At 36.0% G+C, this 24,314-nt stretch overlaps 2 protein-coding genes across 7 annotated transcripts in view; one reads left to right on the forward strand and one right to left on the reverse strand.

Annotated features, from left to right (window-relative positions):
- The window catches only part of CERT1 (ceramide transporter 1), a 169,537-nt gene extending 158,438 nt beyond the window's left edge, over nucleotides 1-11,099 (reverse strand). The window contains exons 1-3 of one of the 3 annotated variants that reach the window (XM_037801976.1): nucleotides 11,014-11,099; nucleotides 10,371-10,764; nucleotides 5,398-5,532 (exon numbers count right to left, since the gene is read on the reverse strand). In XM_037801976.1, coding sequence (XP_037657904.1) covers nucleotides 5,398-5,532; nucleotides 10,371-10,764; nucleotides 11,014-11,099 — 615 coding nt within the window. Of the gene's footprint in view, nucleotides 1-5,397; nucleotides 5,533-10,370; nucleotides 10,835-11,013 lie in introns of those variants that run through there. The other 2 variants (XM_037801975.1, XM_037801974.1) reach the window with 2 other exon arrangements.
- POLK (DNA polymerase kappa) overlaps nucleotides 10,309-24,314 on the forward strand; it is an 85,350-nt gene continuing 71,344 nt past the window's right edge. For 2 of the 4 annotated variants that reach the window (XM_037801968.1, XM_037801971.1), the window contains exons 1-2: nucleotides 10,310-11,168; nucleotides 11,282-11,444. The gene's annotated coding sequence lies outside the window, so the exon portion shown is untranslated. Of the gene's footprint in view, nucleotides 11,169-11,281; nucleotides 11,445-21,042; nucleotides 21,063-24,314 lie in introns of those variants that run through there. The other 2 variants (XM_037801969.1, XM_037801970.1) reach the window with 2 other exon arrangements.

A 24,314-nucleotide genomic window follows, 5' to 3' on the forward strand; every position in this document is an offset into this window, starting at 1 on the left:
CTTTTGTGTTTTTGAGTATACATTTTCCTTTAGCTTTTCTCATGGAAAACTTCAAGCATAAGCAAAAATACAAGCCGATAATAAGTCCCATCTACAACTATCCAACTTCAACAATTTTAAACTCACGGCTATTCTTGTTTCATCTATCTCCATCACCCACCCCACCAATTCACATCCTTCCAAATAGATTATTTTGAAGCCAATCCAAAACATACCATTTCATCTGCAGATACCTGAGTATGTATCTCTAAAACATAAAGACATTTTTAAAAACTAGAGAGGTAAACTTTCTGGGACCTTCATATTTTAAAACAGTTTTATCCTGTCTTTATACTTGTTTAATGATATGGCTGGATATAGAATTCACTGTTGAAGATAATTTTCCCTCTTAAGAATGAAGGCATGTTCCATTGCATTTTAATTTCCAGTGTTACTTTGAAAAGTTGGCAACTATTTTGAATCTGTATGCTTTGTTGCAATCTGTTTCCAAACCCCTCTGGAAGCTGCCAGGATCATCTTTTTTGCTCAGTGCTGTGACTTATCATCTATTATGTTGGATCTTTCTTGGCTTTTAAATGGGAAAATTCATGCCTTTCATTTCTAAAATTTTTCTTCTCTTCTTTCATTGTTGATTTCTTTGTTCTCTCATCCTGAAGAGTTCCTATTGTTCAGATACAAAATCTTGGAGTGGTCCTTTAATTTTATCTTTTCTCCTATTCAACATCTTTTTTTGTCTTTCACTGCTTTCTGGGAAATGTCTATAATTCCATCTTTCAACCCTTCTGATTTTTTCATTACTATTACAATATTTAAAATTTCAATGAACTCTTCTTAATTTGCTTTTCCTTTTGTAATGTTTTTGTTTTGTGATTCTAAATATTCTTATCTCTTAGAGGATAGTGACAGGTTTTCTTCTCCTTTAATAATTGGATGCCCAGTACTGCATTTATTCTCTTTGATCTCTTTCACACTGGAAACTTTTCTCATATGCCTGGTAGTCCTTGGTTGTCTCATTTTTAAGAGAGGAGGTGATGGACTGTCAAAAAAGGTGACTGGAAGCCCTAAGGCAGTGGGCAAATATCAAAGATGAACTCCATGGCAGGATAATCTAGTTGGGCCACTTGGTTGGGGGAAGAAGCTCTGATGTTAATAACTTTAGGTCTTTTCTCTTGGACTGGTCAGATTCTCTAGTAAAAAACTCTGGGAACCTCTTGCCCTAAGGATGAGTTTGCCAACCTCTGTATCAGAGAGAAGTGAAGAAAACGGGTGGGATGGAGTGGAGTGAGGTGTCAATATCCAGACTGCATACTTCTCTTTATCCCTCTATATTATTAGTCGCTGATTTCAATTATCCATGAAAGAGAGCCCCAACACAGAGCCAATCTGCAAACACTGGGAGAGCTATTCTTTTTCTTTTTATTTTTTGTTGGGTTTGTTTTTTTTAATTTTGTTTGCTTTTGTTGTTTTTTACTCCTGGCATTCAAGGAAATCTGTCTTAACATTAACTGAACATAAGGTGAAAAAAATAAATAAAACAAAACAGAGATTTCAGTGGCTATAGACATCAAGGAATACAGTGTTGGCATACACAGCTTGGAAAACCACTAAGCAAATAGACCACTACAGCCTTCAACAATAAAGAAAAAGAAAAGGAAACCCTGTGGAAGGGGGAGAATCTGATTTAATATCACATTAAATATATGAATGTGTATTATAAAATATTCACATGCCCAGGTGTCAACAAAAAATCACACGGTATACAAAGAAGCAACAAAGAAATAGATAAATGACAACCTGGAGGAAAATATTCACAACTCAGACAAATGGCTAATTATACAAATCAATAAGGAAAGAAAAGGAGAAGGAAAAAAAAGGAGATGAACAACTGATTGGCAGTAAGAGGAAAAAGAAATATAAAAATATAAAAGGGCTATAAAAGCATATGAAGTTACTCAACCTCATTAACAAAAACTGTAATTTAAAACAAGATATTTTTATCTAACAGTTTGACAAATATTTTTCATTTGTCAAAACCAACTTCCCAAATACTTGTGAATATGGGAAACAGAGACACTCATAAGATACTGGTAGAAGTAAAAAGTGGTGTTCTTTTGAAAGGGCAATTTGAAATAATCAATAAAATAATTTTAAATACATATGCTTGTTCTAACAATGTTTGTAGAAAAACAAAATTAGACATGATCTAAATGTGCAAGAACAGAGAAGGGGTAAATAAATAAGATATGGTTATGGTATATCCATACAACAGAATGTAACAGTTAACGTCTAAGAGCTATTAAAAGAAAACCAGGTGCAAACAATAGGGTTAGTATGACATTGTTCATGTAAATAAAAATGTAGAATATAAACAAATGCTTGTATAGGCAAACAAATTTTCTAGAAGGATAGACTATAAGTTTAACTTTGGTTATTTTTTTGAGTGCAGGATTAAAAGGAAAGAGAAACATTTCCTTTTTAAACCTTCAAATGCCAAAAATTGTATTTTTTACCAAGTGCATTTTATTTTAAAATAGAATTAAAAAAAAAAAAGGCACAGTTAAATGCTCCATTAACATTTGCTTAGGGAATAAAGTAATCATACCTTACATTAAATATCTATCATTTGACAGCTTTTGCAACAGCAGCTAGGTCTTAAGCAGAAGTCACATGTCACTATTAAACAATAATAACTGAGAAATTCAACTTCCTTCCTAGAAAATTTATTCCACATACAAACAGTTCTTGTTTCACAAAGACAAAGGTGAGGGTATACCATTTGTCTTGTTACTCATTTACTCTCAACCCTTTCGCATCAAGAATTATTTCCAGGTACCAAATAGATTCTCTTAGGAAATATTGCTCCTTTAAAGTATTTCACCCTATTTATTATCACATAGCTGAAGAAGAGGATTTTTTTTGTAAATTAAGACTGACTTAGTTATTAAACTAAAATAATAGTGAAGTTAACAATGAATTAGCTTCTGTCAGAAAAGGTAGACTCAGGTTATAAATGGTTATAGTAAAGTCACAACTCTTCTAGCCCAAATTTCTTCATATATCAATACTGTCAATTTCATAAGGGTGCCATGTGAATTTAACAACAATGCTTATTCTTTGCCTTCAGAGATGAACTGATAAAGGTACTATCTTACATTTAAGAAAAAATTTAGCGAGGAATATCTATTTAACAGAGATGAATATTAATCTATTTAACAGAGAAGAATATTAGTATTATTTTAAAATTATAATTTTTATTTAGCTAAAAGTACATATTCTATTTGCAAACTTCATCCTGAGACGGTCACAAAATTCAGTTATTTTTTGTTAATTTTCTTGAAATATGTAACATGGAGCCTACGAACCCCAGGACACAAGGAACATACTGAAAGTTAAGGACTTCAGGAATATAAATATTTATTTCTCCCACCATCTGTTTTAATTGTATCTAAGACAAACTACCACTCAGAATCTGTATCAATTATCTTTTTACCTTCTCTACTACTATTTAACCCAGTGAATACTTCCACTAGATACTTTCTCAATCTTTCCTTCTTCCAAAGTATTAAAATTGTCTTACTTTCCTACTCATTTCTTTGACTATATACAACGAAATTTCTACATACAAATACAACTATAACAAAAAGCATCTACAGTGAACTGATGCATTTTTTCCTGAAGAGATGCAAAGTAAATGTTTACCACATATTTTCTTTTACCCAAATGAGCCATGTACTAATACTATAATCCATAATTCAAAATAAGATACCTACATTTAATGCTATAGAAACCAGCATAGTACTCTAGAAATACTATTTAATAAACAATAAAGATAAAATTTCATTCTTCCCCATTTTCACATCAACTACCAACATATTATTTTCAAAGATTCAAGCATCATAATGAATAAGCATCAGATCATGTGCAATCTGGAAGAGTGGAGGAGGATCAAGGGAAGACATTAAAATTAATAAAGAACATTTCCATCCACTATTATGTCCCCTATTATGAATAATGACCTATTTCAAAAGAGAAATAAAACACTCAAAATATTAAACTATATATAATTATAAAATACACTATATACCACATAATGGTATGTACATATACCAGTAAAAATAAATACTGAGGCTTCATGTCCAAAATATTTTTTTAAAATTATCGCTAAAAATTGAGAGTAACTGTTTCATTATCAACACTTCCAAACAATTCCCCCATCCTTAAGTTTTTCCAACTCGTTATTCAACAAAGTCTTTACTTTGTTTTTTTTGTTTCCAAACTTGAACTATACAGTGGGGCAGAATGTATAAAAAATAATGGAAAAATGCTGTAAGATTTTCCTTAAAAGCATAACATAAACAAATGTAAGGCAGATTTAGGTATCAACATAAATCTAAAGTATACTTTTTACTCTTATAAGCAATATAGATTCTATCATTCTATCTGACTTCTTTTTGAATGCATCAGTAAAATCTATGCTTATTTTTAAGGTTTAGCATGCTCATTTTTAGATTAAAACATCAATAGCTCCCTTAACTGACCTCCCTTTAACTGACTTGCCTTAGTCAACACCCTTTTTGTCCATGGAATGCTGAGCACTCTCAGATATATGCTATACTTAGTGTAATCAAGCACTTCTGATCCCACTATGGGGTGATATGTTTAACAAAAGTCAGTTTGTTTCCAAACCTGTTTATCCAAGTTATACTTATTATAGTCCTTACATACTTTAATTAAAATTATGTAAGTCTAAAGAACATGTGTGCAAAAAGAAAGAGTAGGCTGAACGTAAATTAAGTAGAATAATTTAATAAAGGTGAGTCATTTTTTAAAAAGGTGTTTGAATTAGATAAAGGAGAGAACTTTAAAATATTAGGGAAAACCTACACTTACATGTTTTTCAAAAGCATCTTTAAGCTTTTGTTCTACTTTAGAGAAACCAAAACTAGAAATTGCAGATCACGCACCATGAATGTAGTTTATACAAGAGCAAATTCTTTTAAAACCAAATTCAAAGAGATGTTATCAGGTTTACATCTAAAAGTTAGTAAAGGAATATACATCTCTATACTGAAAGGTAACATAAAAATTTTTTAAATATGTATGCCTTTTTTTTACGATCTTCCTACTTTAACCACTTCAATGACCTGATTGTCTTTTTGTCTGAAGCCCTTAAACTTGTGTGACATGCCTAGAAGATAAATAGTATATGTCTATACAAAGTAACAGCATGTAGTAATAAGCACTCTAACTTAATGAAAAAAAAAAATTAGAATATATATTCCATAAGGACATAGATCTTTATTTTGTTCACAGGGTCTCCCAAGCACTTAAAATAATGCCAGGTGTGGAACTGATGCTAAATAAATATCTGTTGAATGAAGGAGAATAGGAGCTTACCGTGATAACAGCCTTGCTAAGACAGATAGATCCCCTGCAGCCATACTCTGTCTCATCTTCAGATTTGTAGTAACTCAGAGTATTATTTTTCAAAACTACCCAACGATCCTGCCATCCATGAATGTAGTTTGTCCACTGGTGGTGGAAGGTGGGAGAGAAAGGAAAACAAAAACTAGAAAGTCAGTAAATATCCAAAGTTTTTTAAACAGCAATCAATCTAATTTTAAAACCACAATGTGAAAAGTCACAATATAATTACCAGCATAAACAGTAAAAATGATTATAAAAAGTGAAAGGCTGATATTTCTAGATTGTATAATGAGTTTCAGTTACTTTTGCAAAATTATAAATAAAATAAATAATAGATAATAAAAATAACATTTTCTTCTAACAATGAGGAATAGAACTGAAACAGGATTTCAGGTAAAAATTCTTTCATTCTTCTGTGTGCTTTCATCTTTCCCTTCTCCCCACCTACACTCTGCTCAAATTGTTTTGGTCCCTGCCACAATTAACATATTCAATAGAATGTAAGTTCAGTTATACAGTCTGTCATTCTCCTACATTAAGTAATGTACAATGTCTTCTAAATCAACAGAAGTATGAAGTTGGTCGTCAAAATTCCATTTTTAAGTTAGTCACATGAAAATTTATGATGGTAATAACTATATCAAAGTGAAAATATTAGATCATTAATCTTTAGTAATTCTGTATCAAATTAATTTTTCCTCTACAGAACTTATTATAAATTTAAAATAGTTAATTCATTTTCCAGGTTTCCAAATTAGACATATTTTTCTACCCAAAGAGTAATAATACAAATATAAAATTGGTTTTCAAAAACACACTTGGATTATCTGACTCCAGTACTTATAAATGGTTTCCGTGTTGTTAACTCTTGGGCGAACACTGAAGATCATTATCAATAAGCTGGTAAAGGGAGAAATGCAACCTCTATGGGAAGACTTGATTTTACTTATTTTTATGCTCTCTGTGTTAAGTACAGATAAATCCAAAAACTATCCACAAAGAATTTAGAATGTACTGTTAAAATACACTGCACTGGCTCAGGCTTTTTACCCACTGAGAAATCTTTATTTTCCTATCCCCTAACTCAGCATGTTTGAGATTGGCTCAGCTCTTAAATCCTCTCAGTGAAATCATTACTAACTCCATCTCAGAGAGCTCACACAAACCGACAAATTAACTCATTCTTTTCTATGAGCTCCCTAATACCATTTTCTTATATTTAACTGCCTATGACTTCCCACCACTAAGATACCAAACTTGATATAATCATAGTTATATATAAAACTGAATTCACCTCTTCCCATAAGGTGCACTTCCTCCCTACGTTCCTTTTTCCCTGGGCTGCATTGCTACTTCCACCGTCTTACAGACTCAAACCTGGCTCAGGGTTAGCGGACCGTATGTACATCGAGTACTAGATACAGGATTAGACAGATTCAAACTACTTTACTAGCTGTGTGTGGAGCTTTGATAAGTTGCTTAACTTTTCTGAGCTTCATTTTCCTTACCTGTGTGTGGAGCTTTGATAAATTGCTTAACTTTTCTGAGCTTCATTTTCCTTACCTGTTGTTGTTTGGAAGGCTGAATAAAATAATGAATATGCCTAGCATATTCATAAAAGATACTCAACATCAGACTGTTTCTTCACAATCTTTATAGCCCATCACTAAAGCCTACTCATCTTTCCTTCATATTAAACTCTTAAATTTGCCTCCTCTTCTCTATTTTCAATTAAACCAATCAAACTATCAGGTCCCTGAATTCCTGAGAAGGCTTAATAAGCTCCCTACCTACATTATCATCTGCTTTTTATTTCACAGCTTACATAATCTTACTTATTAATCATATTTACTTTTCTTATATATTCTTAGTTAATGTCTCCAGGCCCAAAACCTGTATTAATGATTCCTCATTGTTTATAATATAAATTGTTTAGAATGGCATTTAAGACTCCCCACAAATTAATTCCACCTTGCTTGCAATTACTGCCTTTCATAAGGTCAGTAACTGCATGACTGTGGGCAAGTTACTTATCCTCTCTTTACCTCTTAGGGTTGTTGTGAAGATTAAATAAGAATATACTTAGAACAGTGCCTGGCACATAATATTTGCTTAGTTGATGGCAGAGTTATCCATAACTCATGAAGCTTAAGCTTCAGGATAGCTCACTAGAACAGCCTATTTCTAAGGTGGTGGTGAGGGTCAGAGCAACTGTGTTTCTTTAATTTTAAATTATTTTCTTATAGAAGGCCTAACAAATTATATAAGCTTCAGGCATCTTAAGTCAATTAAAGCTACCTGCTATTATTACACCTAGAAGGCAAGTTTTCACCTTTCTCTAATCTGTTAATACTCTCTTATTCTTCCCAGGTACCATTTAACAAATACAGACAAGGCACTATGCTAGACACTGCAGAAGAATAGATTCCTGCCCAATAATTCAGCCACCATAAATTCATAAATGAGAAAAAAATCATATTTTGATTGAGAATCAGAAGCAAGTTACAAACAAAATATTATGGGAGTTCAAAGAGAAAGAGATCTCAAATGGTTAGCAAGAGAAGTAAAGGTTTTATGGAAAGGATGGTTATTTGAAATGGGCCTTCTTAAAGATGGGTAGAATTTCAGCCAATGGTTAGGTTTGTGGTGAAACAGAGAATAAAGTAAACCATGAAGGATGGAGCGGATTCAGAAGATGGATGAGATTTATTCTGTCCAGATTTATTTGGTCAAGTCCCACTAACGAATGAACCCTTCCCAAACCACAATCTATACTGATATCTGTTACAACTACCTAAAAGTGTTATTTATCCAGCAATTTGAGAACCTACAATGCTTAAGAAGTGATTCTATAGAAAATATGCTTCATAGGTACTGCCATGTATTTTAGATTACCGCACAGCAAAAAAAAACTTTGGTCTGGCATATTTCTAATACAAATTTACGTCCCCAGCCCTCCCATTTCAAATCCACTCCATCTCAGGGAGGAAGAAGCCAAACAAGTATCTATAGTAATAGATATGAAAAGAACAGATAGTGAGTTCTAACTCTTGTTTAAATTATTAATGAATATAAAGAGCTCAAAATATATGTTATATACATGTAAACACATATATTCAGAATGTATATGTACTCAATATAAAATCCCTTGATTAAAAAGTTTACAAAAATCATTATACATAACCATAATTGTGAAATTTCCTTCATAACTGTTCACAATAATACAAAACATATATACTTGTTGATTCTATGTATGCATCCACAGTCAAAATTGAAGTTATTTGCCTTCCATAGAAGTGGTCAAATATTACATTTCTACATATTTAAATACCAAGGAAGTAGTCCAGTTTTTGATGTACCCTATGCTTAGTATAATACAGTGAATACTTAGAGCACTGATGATTTTTCCCAGTCAATTTTTTCCCAGTCATTTCTACTCTTCCTATTCCTTCCAAAAAAGATGATCAGTAGGTCAAAAGCACAGTTTTGTAAAATACTTAACACACCTCAATACTAATACGGCAGTCTGCTTCTTATCTAATGAGATGTGACAAAACTACAGGAATCGTTGAGAAGCCATGAACCTGTTTCCTAACTATTCCCATCTGAAAATGTATACCTATTGCACAATGTGTTCAATACAGATTCCTAAATTACAAGACACATTTCATCTCAAGAAACCCCGGGGAGCTTCACATTACTGAAAAAATTCCACTTAAATTTCATGAATGATCACAAGATCAACACATACCATATTTTTCTGTTATACAAATAAAAGTTAATACTGCAAGCCTTAGTTCTGACACATTGCCTTCCTAGGCCCTCTCTTGCCAGCCTTCTATAGATAGAAGTTTCTAATGTAAAACAATTCTACAAACGAGGTCCAAATACTTAGCCAAAATACAAGTACTGGAAGCAGAGTGATTTCTTAATAGCCAGTGGCTGCACATGACCTACTATCTTATGACCAGCTTGTTGAGGGACTGGCCCCAGCTCCCCCTTTACAAGTTAACTGCTAGCTCCAGCCATTTCTAAAAGTTTAACAGGAAGGAAGAAGGAAGTCGAAAAGGCTATGTGAATTTTCCCATAGCAAAAACTAAAAACAAAAATTTCATACACTATCATAAAGAAAGATCATCCACGTTTTCTCTGAAAAAGGGCCTCATCAATTGTAGTCCTACAAATGACCACTTTGCTAAAATTTTGAAAAAAGGAATTTTTAAAAATACAGGAAAGATAAGATGTCTGAAGGAATATTTTATTAATAATGCCCTTCTTCCTGGATTGGTCTCTATTCCGACAAGTTCCAAGTTATGATGAATGTTTCCTGAACCTATAACATGTCAGTTACAACAGCTCTTTTCTGAATTGTGGTAGGGGGTGAGAGGGAAACAGTATAAAAGTCGTCCTCATTCAGATCTCTCTTTATACCCAACCTGTGATGTCCTTCACCTCAGATTTCAGCACCAAGCTCGGACTTCTGTCTAAATAGCCGCGTCTGTTGAGTCCCCCAATCCTACTCTGCTTAACCTCTTTTGGGAGGTCGGATATGCACCGCCCCCATGCCCTGCCGTTCTGCCACCGCCGTTGCCCAACCCAGATTCCTACACCCCGGGCAGCTCCCTCCCTAGGTCCGAAGTCACCGTGCGCATCTCACTTCACCAACTGGAGACCCGGCTGAGACACACTCCCCAAGGTCCTCGGCCGCCGCCGACCTCCTTCTTGGGCGGGCGAGGAGGACAGCCCCCTCTTCACCCCACCCCACCCCATCCATGTCCCGAAGCACTCCTGCGAAGGTACTCAGCCCTGCACCCCAGCACATTCCACAGCCCCCGCCCCGGGACGGTCGGCGCCTCCTGCCTAGCCCCACCCCAAGACCTCAGCGGCTCGCCTCGCAGCAGGTGAGTCCGGGCAGGGGGCTCCCGGCCCTGCGGGTTGCTCACCTTGCTAAGGACCCCGCAGCGCTCCACAGGCGGCCCGGACTCCGTCTCCGGATCCTCCTCCGAGCCCGACGAGTTCCAGCTCTGGTTATCCGACATGGAGGCGCGACAGCCAAGCAGGAGACCGGCCCCCGCTCCCTGAGCCGCGCCGAGGGAGGCGCCCAGTCCCCGGGGTGAAGGGTCGGAGGATGGCGAAAGGGAGACTGCCCGCTCCGGGGCGGAGGGGAGCAGGAGGAAGGACGAAGTCCGCCCGCTGCGCCGCCGCCGCCGCCGCGCCTGACACCGAGCGGACCCGGGAAGGAGGACCAGCGGCGAAGGAAGCCTACACTTCCAGCCGTCAGCAGCCGTCGCCGTGGCCCCTGCGCTGCGTCCGGCGCCGCCACCCGAACTCAGCCCCCTCGATGCCAATTTCAAACAAGGAAGGGAAAAGGAAGGAAAAAGGAAAGAGAAAATCCAGCTGCAGAGACCAGGATCCACTCACACCTCCACTACCGCCGCCATCTTCCTGCCTGGCCCACTATTTACCCTTCCCTCCCCTTTTCCCCTCCCCTTCGTCCTCCCATTCTCTCCCCCGCTCCCCGCCCCGTCCCTTCCCAACGTCTGACGTGGCACGCCAGGGTCTCAAGGTCCCCCTTCCGCACCCTACCTCCGGCCTTCCTGGGTGACGACGGGTAGAAAAGTAGGAGGAGCAGAGCAAGGAGAGGGAGGGAGACGGCCGCCGGCGTGCTGCATGCTGGGGGAGACTCTGTCCGTCAGCCGCGCAGCCTCCTGGGAGTTGTAGTCACGGTCTTGAGGCAACCGGTGAGTGTACCCTGCTGAGGGGCTGGTCGCCTTGGGGACGGTCAAGTGGTGGGTGGGCTTCGTTTCACAGCTGCGTGACCCATCCTCTCGGCGTCTCTTCTATCTCTGCCTAGCGTGTTTGTGACGAACCCGCCGGGCTTGCGGACCCAGACGTGAGATAACTCCGCGGAGATGCCCGGGCTTGCCTTCCATGGCGGCTTTTCGAAAGCCGGGAGCATCTGCAGTTCTCTTGGGCGGGAGTGTACCGGGGGTTCCTGCTTCAGCCACTGACCAAAGGTTTGCGACCCCTCTAGTGACAAGAGGGATTTTCTTTCCTCCAAGCCACCTTTGCAAATTTCGAAGGTCTTCTGTCTTCCTCTTTAGGAGTTAAACGCCACACTGCACGTTTTCCGCTTTTGAAGGAAACATTCCTTCAGCTCCTCCTCACCAGAGCAAGTATTTCGCATTGTGTTAGATAACTAGAGTTTGTATTTTGTGGAAAGTAGTTTTGACGTTGTCAGAGAATGAATGACGTTAGAAAACTAAGAATATGAGATGATAACCTGGAGTTTCCCCTGAGATGTAAATGAGTATCTTACTGAGACCAAGTTTAGATGGAATCTATACCAATCTACTTCTCCCTGAAAGATAGGGAAGGTTGGAGTAGAAATTTTCTTGTGAAAGACCAAAGTACAATGGTCTTATTGAATAATAAGGGATTAGGAAATAGTAGATTAGCTTTGTTTCAACACTAAAATTGGATTAGTGTAAAGCCCAGTAGGAGATCTGACAGATCTTGTCTATTCTTTTGCATACTTTATGAAGATAACTTTCTTTGTAAAACCTTTGTAGCTCCAGGTCTTTCCTCTTGTTTGCTGTTTTTACATCTTGCCAATTTCCTGATAATTGCCCACAATTATCTCCTGATTCCAGAATACCTGCTTACTGGGACTGGACGGATGGAGTGGAATGTTGAGCCTCGGAGAAAAGGCACAGTGACCAGAAATAATTCTGGTAGCCATGGGAAGAGGTAGATATAGCTGGGATCTCAGGAAAGAACCAAATTGTGGGATGTGTCCTTTGATACCTTCCCTTTCTCTAGATTGACACTTAACAGATGTTGAAACTGCTGTGAACAGTTACAGGTCATATTCCTCTTGTGTGAAATCAAGTGATAGAGCATAATAGAAATGCATTCAGATGAATAACCTTAAGAGATAAACTTTTTTTTTAATTCAGTTGCTCTTTTTCACTTTAATTATTATTCTTGTTATTTTTGTGTGTGTGCTAATGAAGAGATAAACTTTTGAAAATACCTTTTCAGGATGTTAATTAAAACATAATCCCAAGGTTGTCATTCCAAAACAAAACAAAATAACCCACTTAGCACTTTTTCTTCTTTATTGAATTACAGAATTACATTTTTAGAATTTTGAGTACTGTAGCAATTAAGTTTTGCCTTGCCTTCCTATTACCTAATGTAGTTGAACTTCCTATTTCTGATTCTTTTAAGCTTTAGGTTTTAAAATGTCGTTATGCTTAAGTAAATGATTGTGAATTATTGAGAATACCACTTCATAGTGCAATTTAGAATCGTGGAAGCATAGTATGTATTTGTTTTTTAAATGAACATTCTATTCTATTGCTTTTTATGCATTTCTAGGTTTTATGTGGTTGTAACCACCAGCACTTAGAATCACTAAGGTGCCCACGCAGTAGGAAAGTGCTTTATTGTATTTCATATTAATATGAGGGAAATTGCCTTTTTAAGAGAATTATTGCCACATTGTTCTTCTATGCTTTAGGACTTATTAAAAAAATTTTAAGTGCAGGAAGGATGTTTGTATAATAATGAGAATACTGCATTAGAGGTTGGGAGTTACTTCATTACCGTTGATGGGAAGAAATCTCAATAGAAGAGTAAAATACATGTGCTTGCTTTATTTTATGGTGAGAGTAATAGCTTCTGAGTTTTTTGTCCTACTTGGGATCTTTCTGAACCCACTTATAAATGTTCTGTATTTACTTTCAGTAATTTTTTTCTTTTTTACTTTTAGAACTTGAATCAGTCTTGGATTTATTTTTGTCTATGGGATGAGATAGGAATTTAATTATTTTTTAAAGATGGCCACTTGACCCAACACTTTATTGAATAGTCTATTCTTACCGTTACACCTTGATAATTTGCAAAATACCCATATACCTAGATCTGTTTCTGAACTCCATTCTTTTTCATTGATTTGTCTATACCTATGCTAAAACCATACTTACTTATTTAGCTTTATAGTATGTTCACATATATAATAGCTAAATTATCCTGATATTCTTTTTCATTTGGATATTTTTGTGTATCTTCTCTTCCAAATGAATTTTAGAACTGCTTGTCAAATTGCAGAAAAAACTCTCTGGGGATTTGGATTGAGAATATATGTCATTTGTGAAGAAATTATATGTTTGCAATGTTAAATCTTATCATTGGTCAGGCACTTTCTATACCTTATCTGATTTATTACTCTTTGACTTATTCCATACAAATCATATAAGGTGAGCATTGTTGGCCCCATTTTAAGGGAAATGAAACTGACAGCGATGCTTAGTAGTTTGCCTGGTATCACTTAACTGCTAAATGGCAGAGTTATGATTTGAACCCAGGTCCATCTGATCTGCTTCAGAATGCCTCTAAAAGTGGGAGGAATTGTGTAAATAAATAATGTATTCTGTAAGTAAGTAAGTCCCTCAAAGCAACTATGCTCTTAATTCAACTAATATTTTTGAACATCTATCATTTGCTTAGCCCTTATAGCTATGCTGTCTCATTTAACCCCAGCATCAACTCAGTGGAATCATTATTTCCGTTTTACAGATGAAGAAACTGACCCACAAAGAAATTAAATAGTTATTTGATTACTAGCTCATAAGCTAGTAAAGGACGTAGCTGGGATTTGAGCCCTGGTATCCTGATTCCAGAGTTCATTCTCATCCCATCAGAGTTCCTCATCAATGCCAATTCTGCCTCCGTACCCTCCCACCTCTCCTTACTCCCCAAGTGTCTGTCTCCACTAATTACTAGTCCCAAAGCCTTCAACCCTTGCCTCTACTCCCACTACCAAAACCCAGCAGCCAAATAAGGAACAGGGTTTGGCACTGAAAATGTTTGCAATTTCACTGATCCACAGGTAGAAGAATAAGGGAGAATAGTTGTTCTTGATGTTGGAACTATATAGCAAGAGAAGAAGTTCTAAGTTGAGACCGAAAACACTTTCTAAGTAAAAAAAAAAAATGGTTTTATAAATAGTCCATAGGTTCTATATTGCTACAGTATTTATTAAAGATACTTTTTGAGCTAAATTGTCCTTTATTAGCTAACCTGATAATTCATAACATTGTTCTCACTTCCAAAAAATTGATGCACAAATGAAGTTTTGAAATGTAGTCAGTTCAATATTGGAGATTTACAATCAGAACTTAATTTTACACACTTTGAAGTAGAGATATTAATCTACGAAGGAGAGTTAATATATGAACTACATTTAAAAATGTGGACAAATGAACAAATTACAGCATGTGACTAATAAAAAAATGAGACATTTTTTGCCTTATTTTAATGTCTCGAATAATCATCTGAGTGGTGAAATTATGGACCACTTGAGTTTTCTTCTTTGTACTGTTTTGAATGAAAGAAAACCAAAAAGTATCTAGATTAGAGTCAATATATGTGTGTATGTATCACTCTTGTGATAGAAGGAGAGTGATATAAATTAGTTAAAGTATTCCTAACACCACTTTACGTTCAGAGCCTTCTGAATTAATTTTCAACTTAGAGTTGTATTCCTTGTTTTCCTACACATTTTCTTATTCACCATCAGGAGAATTGATGATTGCAACATTACTCTACAGTGCTCCACCATTGTCTCCAGGGTTTTTTCCCAAGCTGCTAACACCCATTCTGCATGTTTCGATGCCTGGGTAATGACGGATAGGTCACAACTGCTACCTAGATGAGAAGGATTATATGAAGTACCCCAATTTTAGAGATGTTAAGATTTGAAAAGAAATGTGTATCCGTTCAGCAATGAAATATGGTATTTTTTTAAGCAAATTCCCTCATATTTTTCCTGAGATAAGGTTTATAGTTTTGAGAATATAAATACTTTTAAGAGTCACATTATTTATACCATTCTGCAAATTGCATTTTTAATTTAACAATTGTGGACATCTATTTCAAGGTGTTTTTTTAATGACTACATAAAATTCATCTGTTTATAGGCAATCCAAAATTTCAGTTTTTTGCTATTACAAAAATGTTATAGGGAGCATCACTTTATTTTTGTGCACTTGTATATCTCTTTCTTTGGGATAAATTCCCAATAGTGTACTGCTAAAAATAGTATATTTTACACTGTGATATTTCAAATTTTCCTCCAAAAAGTTGTATTAGTTTGTACTCCCTATAGTGTAGAAGTTTTCCCTCCTCATTTCAAGGCAAAGAATATTGGTAGGATGACATCTGACAAGCAGTTACGGAGAGATTGAATCCAGATGTTACAATTCCAGAATGAACTACTTGGATAATAGTGATAAGTTTATTATGGTTGACCTGTTGGGTACTTTACTATTGTTCTTATGAAGACCGTTGACTAAAGGGGTCAGGAACACATTCAAGATAGCTTGAATCTCATTCTGAGATTGTGGAAATCTCAGAACCCTCAGCTGGGCCTCATACATATTAGAAACTTGGAAAATGAGAACTCTGTTTTTCTGTCCATCTCTAGAGCCTCATGGTATCTCTCATCTCTGCATTCTTGTGTACTCAATCTTTGTGTGTCTCTCTCTATTTCTTACTCTGGCTGTCTCTTTCAATTCATGTCTTTCATGTAATCCAACCTGGTTTAACTACCTCTCGGTTTCAGGGCCCTCTCAGTCTTTTAGTTCGGATTTTCAAAAGAAACAGGTAACTGGCCAGCCAATGCTCTAATTAACTTCTTCTGAGAGTGTAGAATTACTGTGGAATATAAGGCTATCCTTTCTGTGGTTTGCAAGTGGGAGATGGACTGGAAACAACAGGCATCTTTAGTACATATAATTTGCATTATATTCAGCTTCTAGTTGGGGTGCTAGAGGGAGAGTTCCAAAGAAAAAGCAGTTAAAGTATCTGAAAATCTCATTGTCAAGCACCATACAAATATTGATTCTTTTTGAGGGCGGAGCACATACTATCACGTGATCAATGTTTAAGTAGATATATTAGACTGCATTTATTATTTTCCCCCACTAGAAAGTGAGTTTTTTTCATTGCTCCAACCTTTGTTTGTAGAATAGTGCTTAGCACGTAGAGGGTATTGAGTATAATTAATGAGTGTATTATACCTTATCTTTCAGTTAATTTAATTCAATGTTTATAATATGCAAGTTATTATGCTAACTACTGTGGGTGATTTTAAGATAATAAAAAGTTAAAGAAAAAAAGGCAGGGGGTGGGGGAGAGGTGAGTTCCTAACCTCAAGGAGATTATAACAGAAAACAGGATAAAAAAGGTGTGTGTATGAATGTATATATAAAACTAATAGCTGAACTAGTGTTTTGTAGGTTCAAAGAAGGCAAAATTACTCCTACAGCCTGACAATCATAAACCTGTTCTCTAATCCTGTTATCTTATCCTACTTCAGGATCTCTGTAGGCCACTTGCCCCAGGTCTTGTTAGTTCAACAGTGGCCATTTGAAATTTTAAGAAACAAAGGATTGTCCACCTTTCTTGATCTCTTTCCATCCAGGTTTCATGTAAACTATTTAATGAGCCTCGTCACATTAAAAGTACAATGCATTTATAGGGTTCTCTTTTTGTGATTTGTTGCCATAGGTAATGACATTCAGCATGTCCCCAAAATTTGAAGTTCAGAGATTTTAAAGATGTAAAAGCTCCTCTACAAGCCTCTGCCTTTTCCAACTTAGACTGTACTGCTTGCCCCTCTGAATGCATTTTTTTTTCCTGTTTTCACTACTGTTAAATCATATTAGCCTCTCCTACACTGCCTCTCAGGCCTATTAAAGGATCATGAATTTCATTCATGGTGGTGATTCATGCTGAGTTCTGAGTAAGCAGTCCTGGGTTTGAATTCTAACTGGTTTCATCATATATCTTTTATGAGTGTTTAATAAATGGCAGCTTAATAAATGGCATTATTAGTGTAACCAGTCTTTCTAATGACTAGGTGTATCCCAATTGTTATGCTGTTATGTGTGTTTGTAAATTGATATTTGCATAAATGTATCAGTGAGTAGGCATTTATGCAAAATGTGCTGTAGAATCTATATCTTTCTGACAGTGGAAACACAAAATATAAGGGGCTTCAAGAAACTTTTGTGACATACAGAATTTTTGTAAAATATCTTTGCACATGTGTTCACAAAAGTAGGTGTTCAAACATATATAAAGTGAATGTAGGCATTTGGGGGGATTGCTCCCCTATGTATCTTTATCTTTCGTGGCAATTTTTAAAAGAATGATTGTATTTAACCTGTATATAATCAACATCTGGCTTCAAAATGAATGAGTTCCAGTTAGACTTAAATTTTAACAGCTATATTCACATTAAGTATAAGCAACGCAGTTGCAACACAAGTACTAGTCTATGAATGAACTTTAAAGTGTTTATCAAGGTTTTTGAATGGTAGAACAAACTTTCCCAGTTGCCAGAAAAAAATACCAAAAATCAGTCATAAAATCTAGTTGAATAAATGCAGCCTTGTAATTGATCTTTGCCCAGTTTATGTGCATTCTTTGAACATAAATAGTGTCCAGAAGCAGACAGCTGCAAAATTCCTCTCTCCTTCCTGCTTATGCTAGTACTATTTTCTTTCCCCTCATTCTCCACCATTCCCTGCATTACCATTGTTTATATTTGTTGTGTATTACTATTGTTTGTTACTATTTTCCCTCTTCTTCTATCCCACCACCATCACCCATCCTTTGGAATCACTGACAGCAGTGATGGGAAAGGCAGAGGAGGGAGTACGTGAGAAATAGTAAGAGGATGGGAGAAAAACAAGCTATAATGGGACCTCCATAACCTGCCTTCCTTCCTATTTTAATTGACTTATAGGAATAGAGAAGGAAAGCCAATATTATGGCTATTCTTAATTCTTATTTCAACCCTGTTTGCCACCTCAGTATCCGAAGAGCCCTTAATTCTCCCCATTTTTCCGGGTCCCATGATTGCTCTTTATATCCTATTTCAAATCTAGGCTTGGTATCCTGACCCCATATCCCATTCTCATATTTTTCTTATCTTCCTTCTGAAACAAGTGCCCCAAAAGCATATTTTGGCTAGAGGAATGATCTTGGCCAGTTATACAGTGAACAATTTGTACAACCTTAAAGGTAACCCTCCTGTTCCAGACCATAGGAATTACCAGAATTTAAAGGAAGGGATCAAATTTCTGAATACGTTTTCCAAGAAATGTTATGGGAAGAAAAAAAAAAAACTAGGGGAAACAAATATATAAATAGAAAACTGTTTAATGAGAATGGGCTCAAAGTAAGGGTAATTAATTATATGCTTCTAAATGGTCAGCAGCATTAAGTTAGGTTATTCATATTTCTTCTAATTCTAATCACCCACACTCCTTTTTTATTGACAGATTTGTTTGTTATTATAAACATTAATTTTTTTTTGCTGTACTAGGCTCATACTGCCAAATCTTATTCTATTGCCCTGATCCTTAAGGTGGCTTTGCATGTATATCTTAGACTCACTTATGTGTTGATGTTTACCATTTAACTCTCCAAAGACAAGTGTATTTTCTTTGGGAACTAGGGGGAGATTGGTGGAGACATTGGTTGATACTTTTAATGCACTACATACAGCTGCTTAGGAATATGTCATATATACCAAGGGAAGTTCTAAAATTTGGTGATAAGACCTTGGTTTGAGAAACAGAATTTCAGGGCCTGTAGGCCAGCCTTTTGTCCTATTTCCTGTTGTGCAGAGGAGAGGTAAGCCAGGCATGTTTCAAGCAGAAATCTTCCTGTTGCATAAAAGTGAAAATGTACTCCATTATCTTTTATTTACACCTATTTGATTTTGTGGGATTAAAAATTGTCAGGGATAGTTGCTATTTAATAGTCTTCACAATAATGGCACAAAATCCTTTATTCTAAAAAGTGCACGGTGTCCATCTATAATAGCTGTAATAGGTAGTATCTACTCTATCTTTGCATGCTCACATTTTCTTTCCATCTTTTTTTCAAGCTTTTGGATCTCTTAACTTTTAACCTTTTTTCCTGTTACATTGAGAAGTTCTTCTGTTATTATGTTAGTCATACTACATAAAGCAATGTGGTATTTTTAAGTATTGGTAGTACTAAAGAATTCTCATTGCTATTTTCTAAGTGTATTTTGCTTCCTGTTTTTCTTCTCTGCCTTTTCATTTTTACCATAATTTCAGATACTCTAGTTCTTAGTCAAGTAAGCTGAAATATATTTTTATAGAATATGCATGTTATTAGAGTGATGTAGTTTATGAAGTATAGTTTATACTCATTCTTATTTATGGTATTTGTTAAGACCTGCTATATGATGATCCTTATTGGGTTGCTATAAAAATTAGATAATATAGCTGGTGTGTTCCATAGATTGTTTTCTAACATTGTACTGTCTAGGAATCCAGGCAATAAGGGTGTGACTGTACTGATGTTTTTAACAGCTACATTATTATTAAATAACAAGGAAAGATTTAAAATTGCCTGTCACATAGTGTTCAGTAAATGTTTATTGATGAAAGAAATAAGTTCAGTTGGTTGATGATTGAAGGGAAGTTGTAGGAATTGTTTTAATAAGGCCTAGGAAAAAATTACTAGCACAGTTAAAATTAATTGGCAACCTAAGAACCAAATTCCATCATAGCTTTTGTAAGGAGGAAGTATAATTTGTTAATGTCAGACATTGTTTTAGGTTTACAGCATTTATTATTCACTCTTCATAAAAATCCTGCAAGGTAGGCATTATCCTCATTTTATGTATGAGGAAATAAGGTTCAAAGAAGTTAAATAAGTTGGTAAGGTCATAACTAGTGAATAGTCTAAGTCTAGACTCTGACCCCATGAAGTTTATAATACATACTTTTAGTACATAGAAAATTGGTTTTTTTTTTAGTTTTAGAAAGAGTTTATTGAAATAATATATATGTAACTTAAAATTTGCCATTTGAACCATTTTTAAATACACAGTTCAGTGGCATTAATTACATTTATAATGTTGTACTAACATCACTACTACCCATTACCAAAACCTTTTTATCACCTCAAACAGAAACTCTGTACCCCAACCCCTGCCCCTGAAAACCTCAAATCTACATTTTGTCTCTATAAATTTGCTGATTCTAGATATTTTATAAAAGTAGAATCATACAACATTTGTCCTTTTGTGTTGACTTATTTCACTTAGCGTAATGTTTTCAAGGTTTGTCTATGTTGTAGCATTTATCAGACCTTCAGTTCTTTTTACTGCTGAATATTATTGTATGTGTTTACCATTTGTGCCGGTTTGAATGTATTGTGTCCCCCAAATGCCATTATCATTGTGGTCTTGTGAGACAGACGTTTTGGTGCTGGTTAGATTTGCTTGGAATGTGCCCCACCCAGCTGTGGGTGGTGACTTGGGTGGGATACTCCTATGGAGGTGTGACCCCACCCATTCAGGGTGGGCCTTGATCAGTGGAGCCATATAAAACATGCTGACTCAAAGAGACTGAACGGAGTGCAGCTGTGAGTGACGTTTTGAAGAGGAGCAAGCTTGCTAGAGAGGAACGTCCTGGGAGAAAGCCATTTTGAAACCAGAACTTTGGAGCAGACGCCAGCCACGTGCCTTCCCGGCTAACAGAGGTTTTCCGGACGCCATTGGCCATCCTCCGGTGAAGGTACCCGATTGCTGATGTGTTACCTTGGACGTTTTGTGGCCTTAAGACTGTAACTGTGTAGTGAAATAAACCCCCGTTTTATAAAAGCCTATCCATCTCTGGTGTTTTTCATTCTGCAGCATTAGCAAACTAAAACACCGTTGTATGTATTTACCACATTTTATTGCCCAGTTTTGCATTAAAGTTTTTCTTATTGAATTTTAAGAGCTCTTTATATAGTAAGGATAGTTTCACTGGATACAGTATTCTAGGTTGGTGTTTTTGTTTTTTCAGTACTTTAAATATTTCATTCCACTCTCTTTTTGGCTACACGGTTTCCGAAGAGAAGGCCAGTGCAAATCTTACCCTTGTTCTTCTATAGGTATTGTGTTTTTTTCCCTCTGGCTTCCTTCAAGATTTTGTCTTTGTCTTTAGTTTTCTGCAGTTTGAATATGATATGCCAAGGTGTATCTTTTTTGTAGCTTGTTATCCTGTTTGGTATTTTCCATGCTTCCTTGATCTGTAGTTTGGTGTCTGTCAGTAATCTTGCAAAATTCTCAGCCATTATTACTTCAAATAATTCTTCTGTTCCTCTCTCTTCTGCTTCAGATATTCTCATTATGCATTATGTTACACCTTTTGTCATTGTCCCATAATTCTTAGATATTCTTTTCTTTTTTTTTTTTTCCAGTCCTTTTTCTCTTTGCTTTTCAGTTTTAGAAGTTTCTGTTGACATACCTTCAAGCTCAGTGATGTTTTCCTTGGCCATGTCCATGTGTCCAGTCTTCTGATGAGTTCAGATGCATTCTTCATTTCAGTTATAGTGTGTTTGATTTATAGCATTTCCTTTTGATTCTCAAGTTTCCATCTCTCTGTTCACATTACCCATCTGTTCTTGCATGTTGTCCACTTTTTCCATTAGAGGCTTTGTGTATTAATCATAGTTATTTTAAATTTTCAGTCTGATAATTCCAAAATATTCTGCCATGTTTAAGTGTGATTTCAATGCTTGTGCTCTATCTTCAGGCTGTGTTTTTTGCCTTTTAACATGCTTTGCAATTTTTTTTTTTTTTTTTTTTTTTTTGAAAGCCGGACATGATATACTGGGAAGAAAAAAAAAAAGAAAAAACTGATTAAGTTTGTAATGTGAGGTTTTGTCTTTCTGGCTATGTTATTCTGTGTTTACTGCTTGCTGTAGATGTGAGAGGTTAAATTCTCCTCTGGTATCCTTGTTAGATGTTGCCTCCCCTATTGTCTTTGGGTTTCCTTGGAGACTCCTTAAATAGGATCTGAGTCTTACAGTTCTTTCAGCTGCAGTCCCCAGTTATACAAGAGCCCTACCACTACAGGAGGAGAGGTAAGATGTGTGTGGAGAGAAAGCATTCTATAATCCTGTGATCAGGTCCAGTCTTTTAGTGAGCCTGTGTTCCTGTGCTGTGAACCTTCACAAGTTCTTCTCAACCTTTTTTCCTCCACCTGTTATGTGAAACAGGAAGGGTAAAAGGATCTGGAATTGGGTGTTTGCTCTCCTTCATGTGGAAGATGAGAAGGGCTTGGAGTTGGATATTTCCCTTCTCCCAGGTTGTTTAGACTCAGGTAAAACCCACCTTGGTTGAGCTGTGGTAAAATAGTTTCCCTTGAAGGCAGGACTTCTTGTTAAGGAAAACAGAATGAGGTAAAACTTACGAATGTTTGCCCCCCACTCCACCTCCAAAGCTTGGGAGTTTTTCTTTCTCAGGCTAGCTCACACTCATTCTCTGACAATTAGTTGGTTACCCTTTAAGCATTCCTACCTGATGCTGGTTCCTGTGGTCATTTCTGCACCCAGGAAGCTGTGATTCTCTGTATCTGCCTCTCTCTCCAATTTTGGGGCAGTGGTTTTCCCTGTGACCTCAATTCTATAAAGAATGTTGAAAGAGTTGTTGGTTTTCAGTTTTTCGGCTTTATTCTAGTGAGGATAGAAGTGGTAATTTCCAAGCTCTTTATATGTTAGACTTACCTCTTAATAAAGAGGAATACTTTATTCTAACCTTTTTAGAAATTACAGTTACATAACCAGAAACCCGATTTTAAGTCCAAAAACTAGGTTGTTTTTATTCTTAGCCTTAAGTCTTTGAGTAAGGAAGGTAACCCGCTACATGGTTCTAATCTCTGCTGAAATAAATAGATGCTATTTTCAGAGACTACTTGTCTCCCAATCCTTTGAGGCCTGGGGCCTGAAAAGTAGAAACATTTCCAAAAATTACTAGGTTGGAAATGAAAAAAGGAATCCCACAAGGAAACCAAGGCATGAGATACATTTTTCTTTTCTTAAGAAAGTTACGGTGTCCCCTAGAGGCAGAGATACTTCTTGCTTACATGTGACAGTTAAACAATACAACTGCATTTTTATGTAAAGGGATTTTTAAAATTGTGTTCAAAATAAGCATTTATCAGATATTTATATTTTTTAAAATATAGATGCTAAACTAGAGTTACTTTGCTTGCCTTGAGAATATTCTGGGATTTAAGTTAAAACCTTACTCTGAAAACCTGATTTATTCTTGAGTATATAAATGTGATTTTTTATTTTAAAAATACTTTCATCATGCTTAATTAAATAGTGTTTCTGGACATATTCTAGGCAGTAATGTATGTGATTTCAAAGTCAGTCAAGTTAAGCATATCATGACAGTGCCTTCAAAATTACAGTTAAGCATCATAAGATCAAATTCTATATTAGGTATTAATGTTGAAATTTCATATATCTAGACTGGGTTACCTTAATATTGTGTTTATTAACTTGAGGCAAACTAAACTATAGCTGCCTGGTAACTTCATTTGAATTTTAGGATCATGTCAGTGGTAAAGTCTTGACAGCTATGAAAAATAATCTCTTCTTTTTATCAATGCAAAAGTTTCACAAGATCCAAGGGGTGGGTTTTCTTTCTGCCTTCTCTAAAGTTAAGTGGCATTTTGTGTATGTATGTGTGGTTTTAGTTTTCTCACTTGTAATTTATTTAGTAATGAAGATTTTTGCTGTTCTGTGATCACTCAATTCAGTACATGCTAATATTTGCAATCAGGCCTGTAGGCTTGATCACATTTTAGAGAAATAAATAAGATTCAGAGTCAGAGGAGAGACTCCATATTTGTTGCAGGCTTACTTTGTGTTTACTGTACCAGGGTCTCTTACATATTTATCACACATTTAATCCTCATAACAACCCTAGAAAGTAAGTTTTATAGATCAAGGTACCAAGAGCCATAGACCTTGAAATCACATGAATTGCT

This window comes from Choloepus didactylus, chromosome 13, assembly GCF_015220235.1.
Source record: "Choloepus didactylus isolate mChoDid1 chromosome 13, mChoDid1.pri, whole genome shotgun sequence".
Lineage (NCBI taxonomy): Eukaryota > Metazoa > Chordata > Mammalia > Pilosa > Megalonychidae > Choloepus > Choloepus didactylus.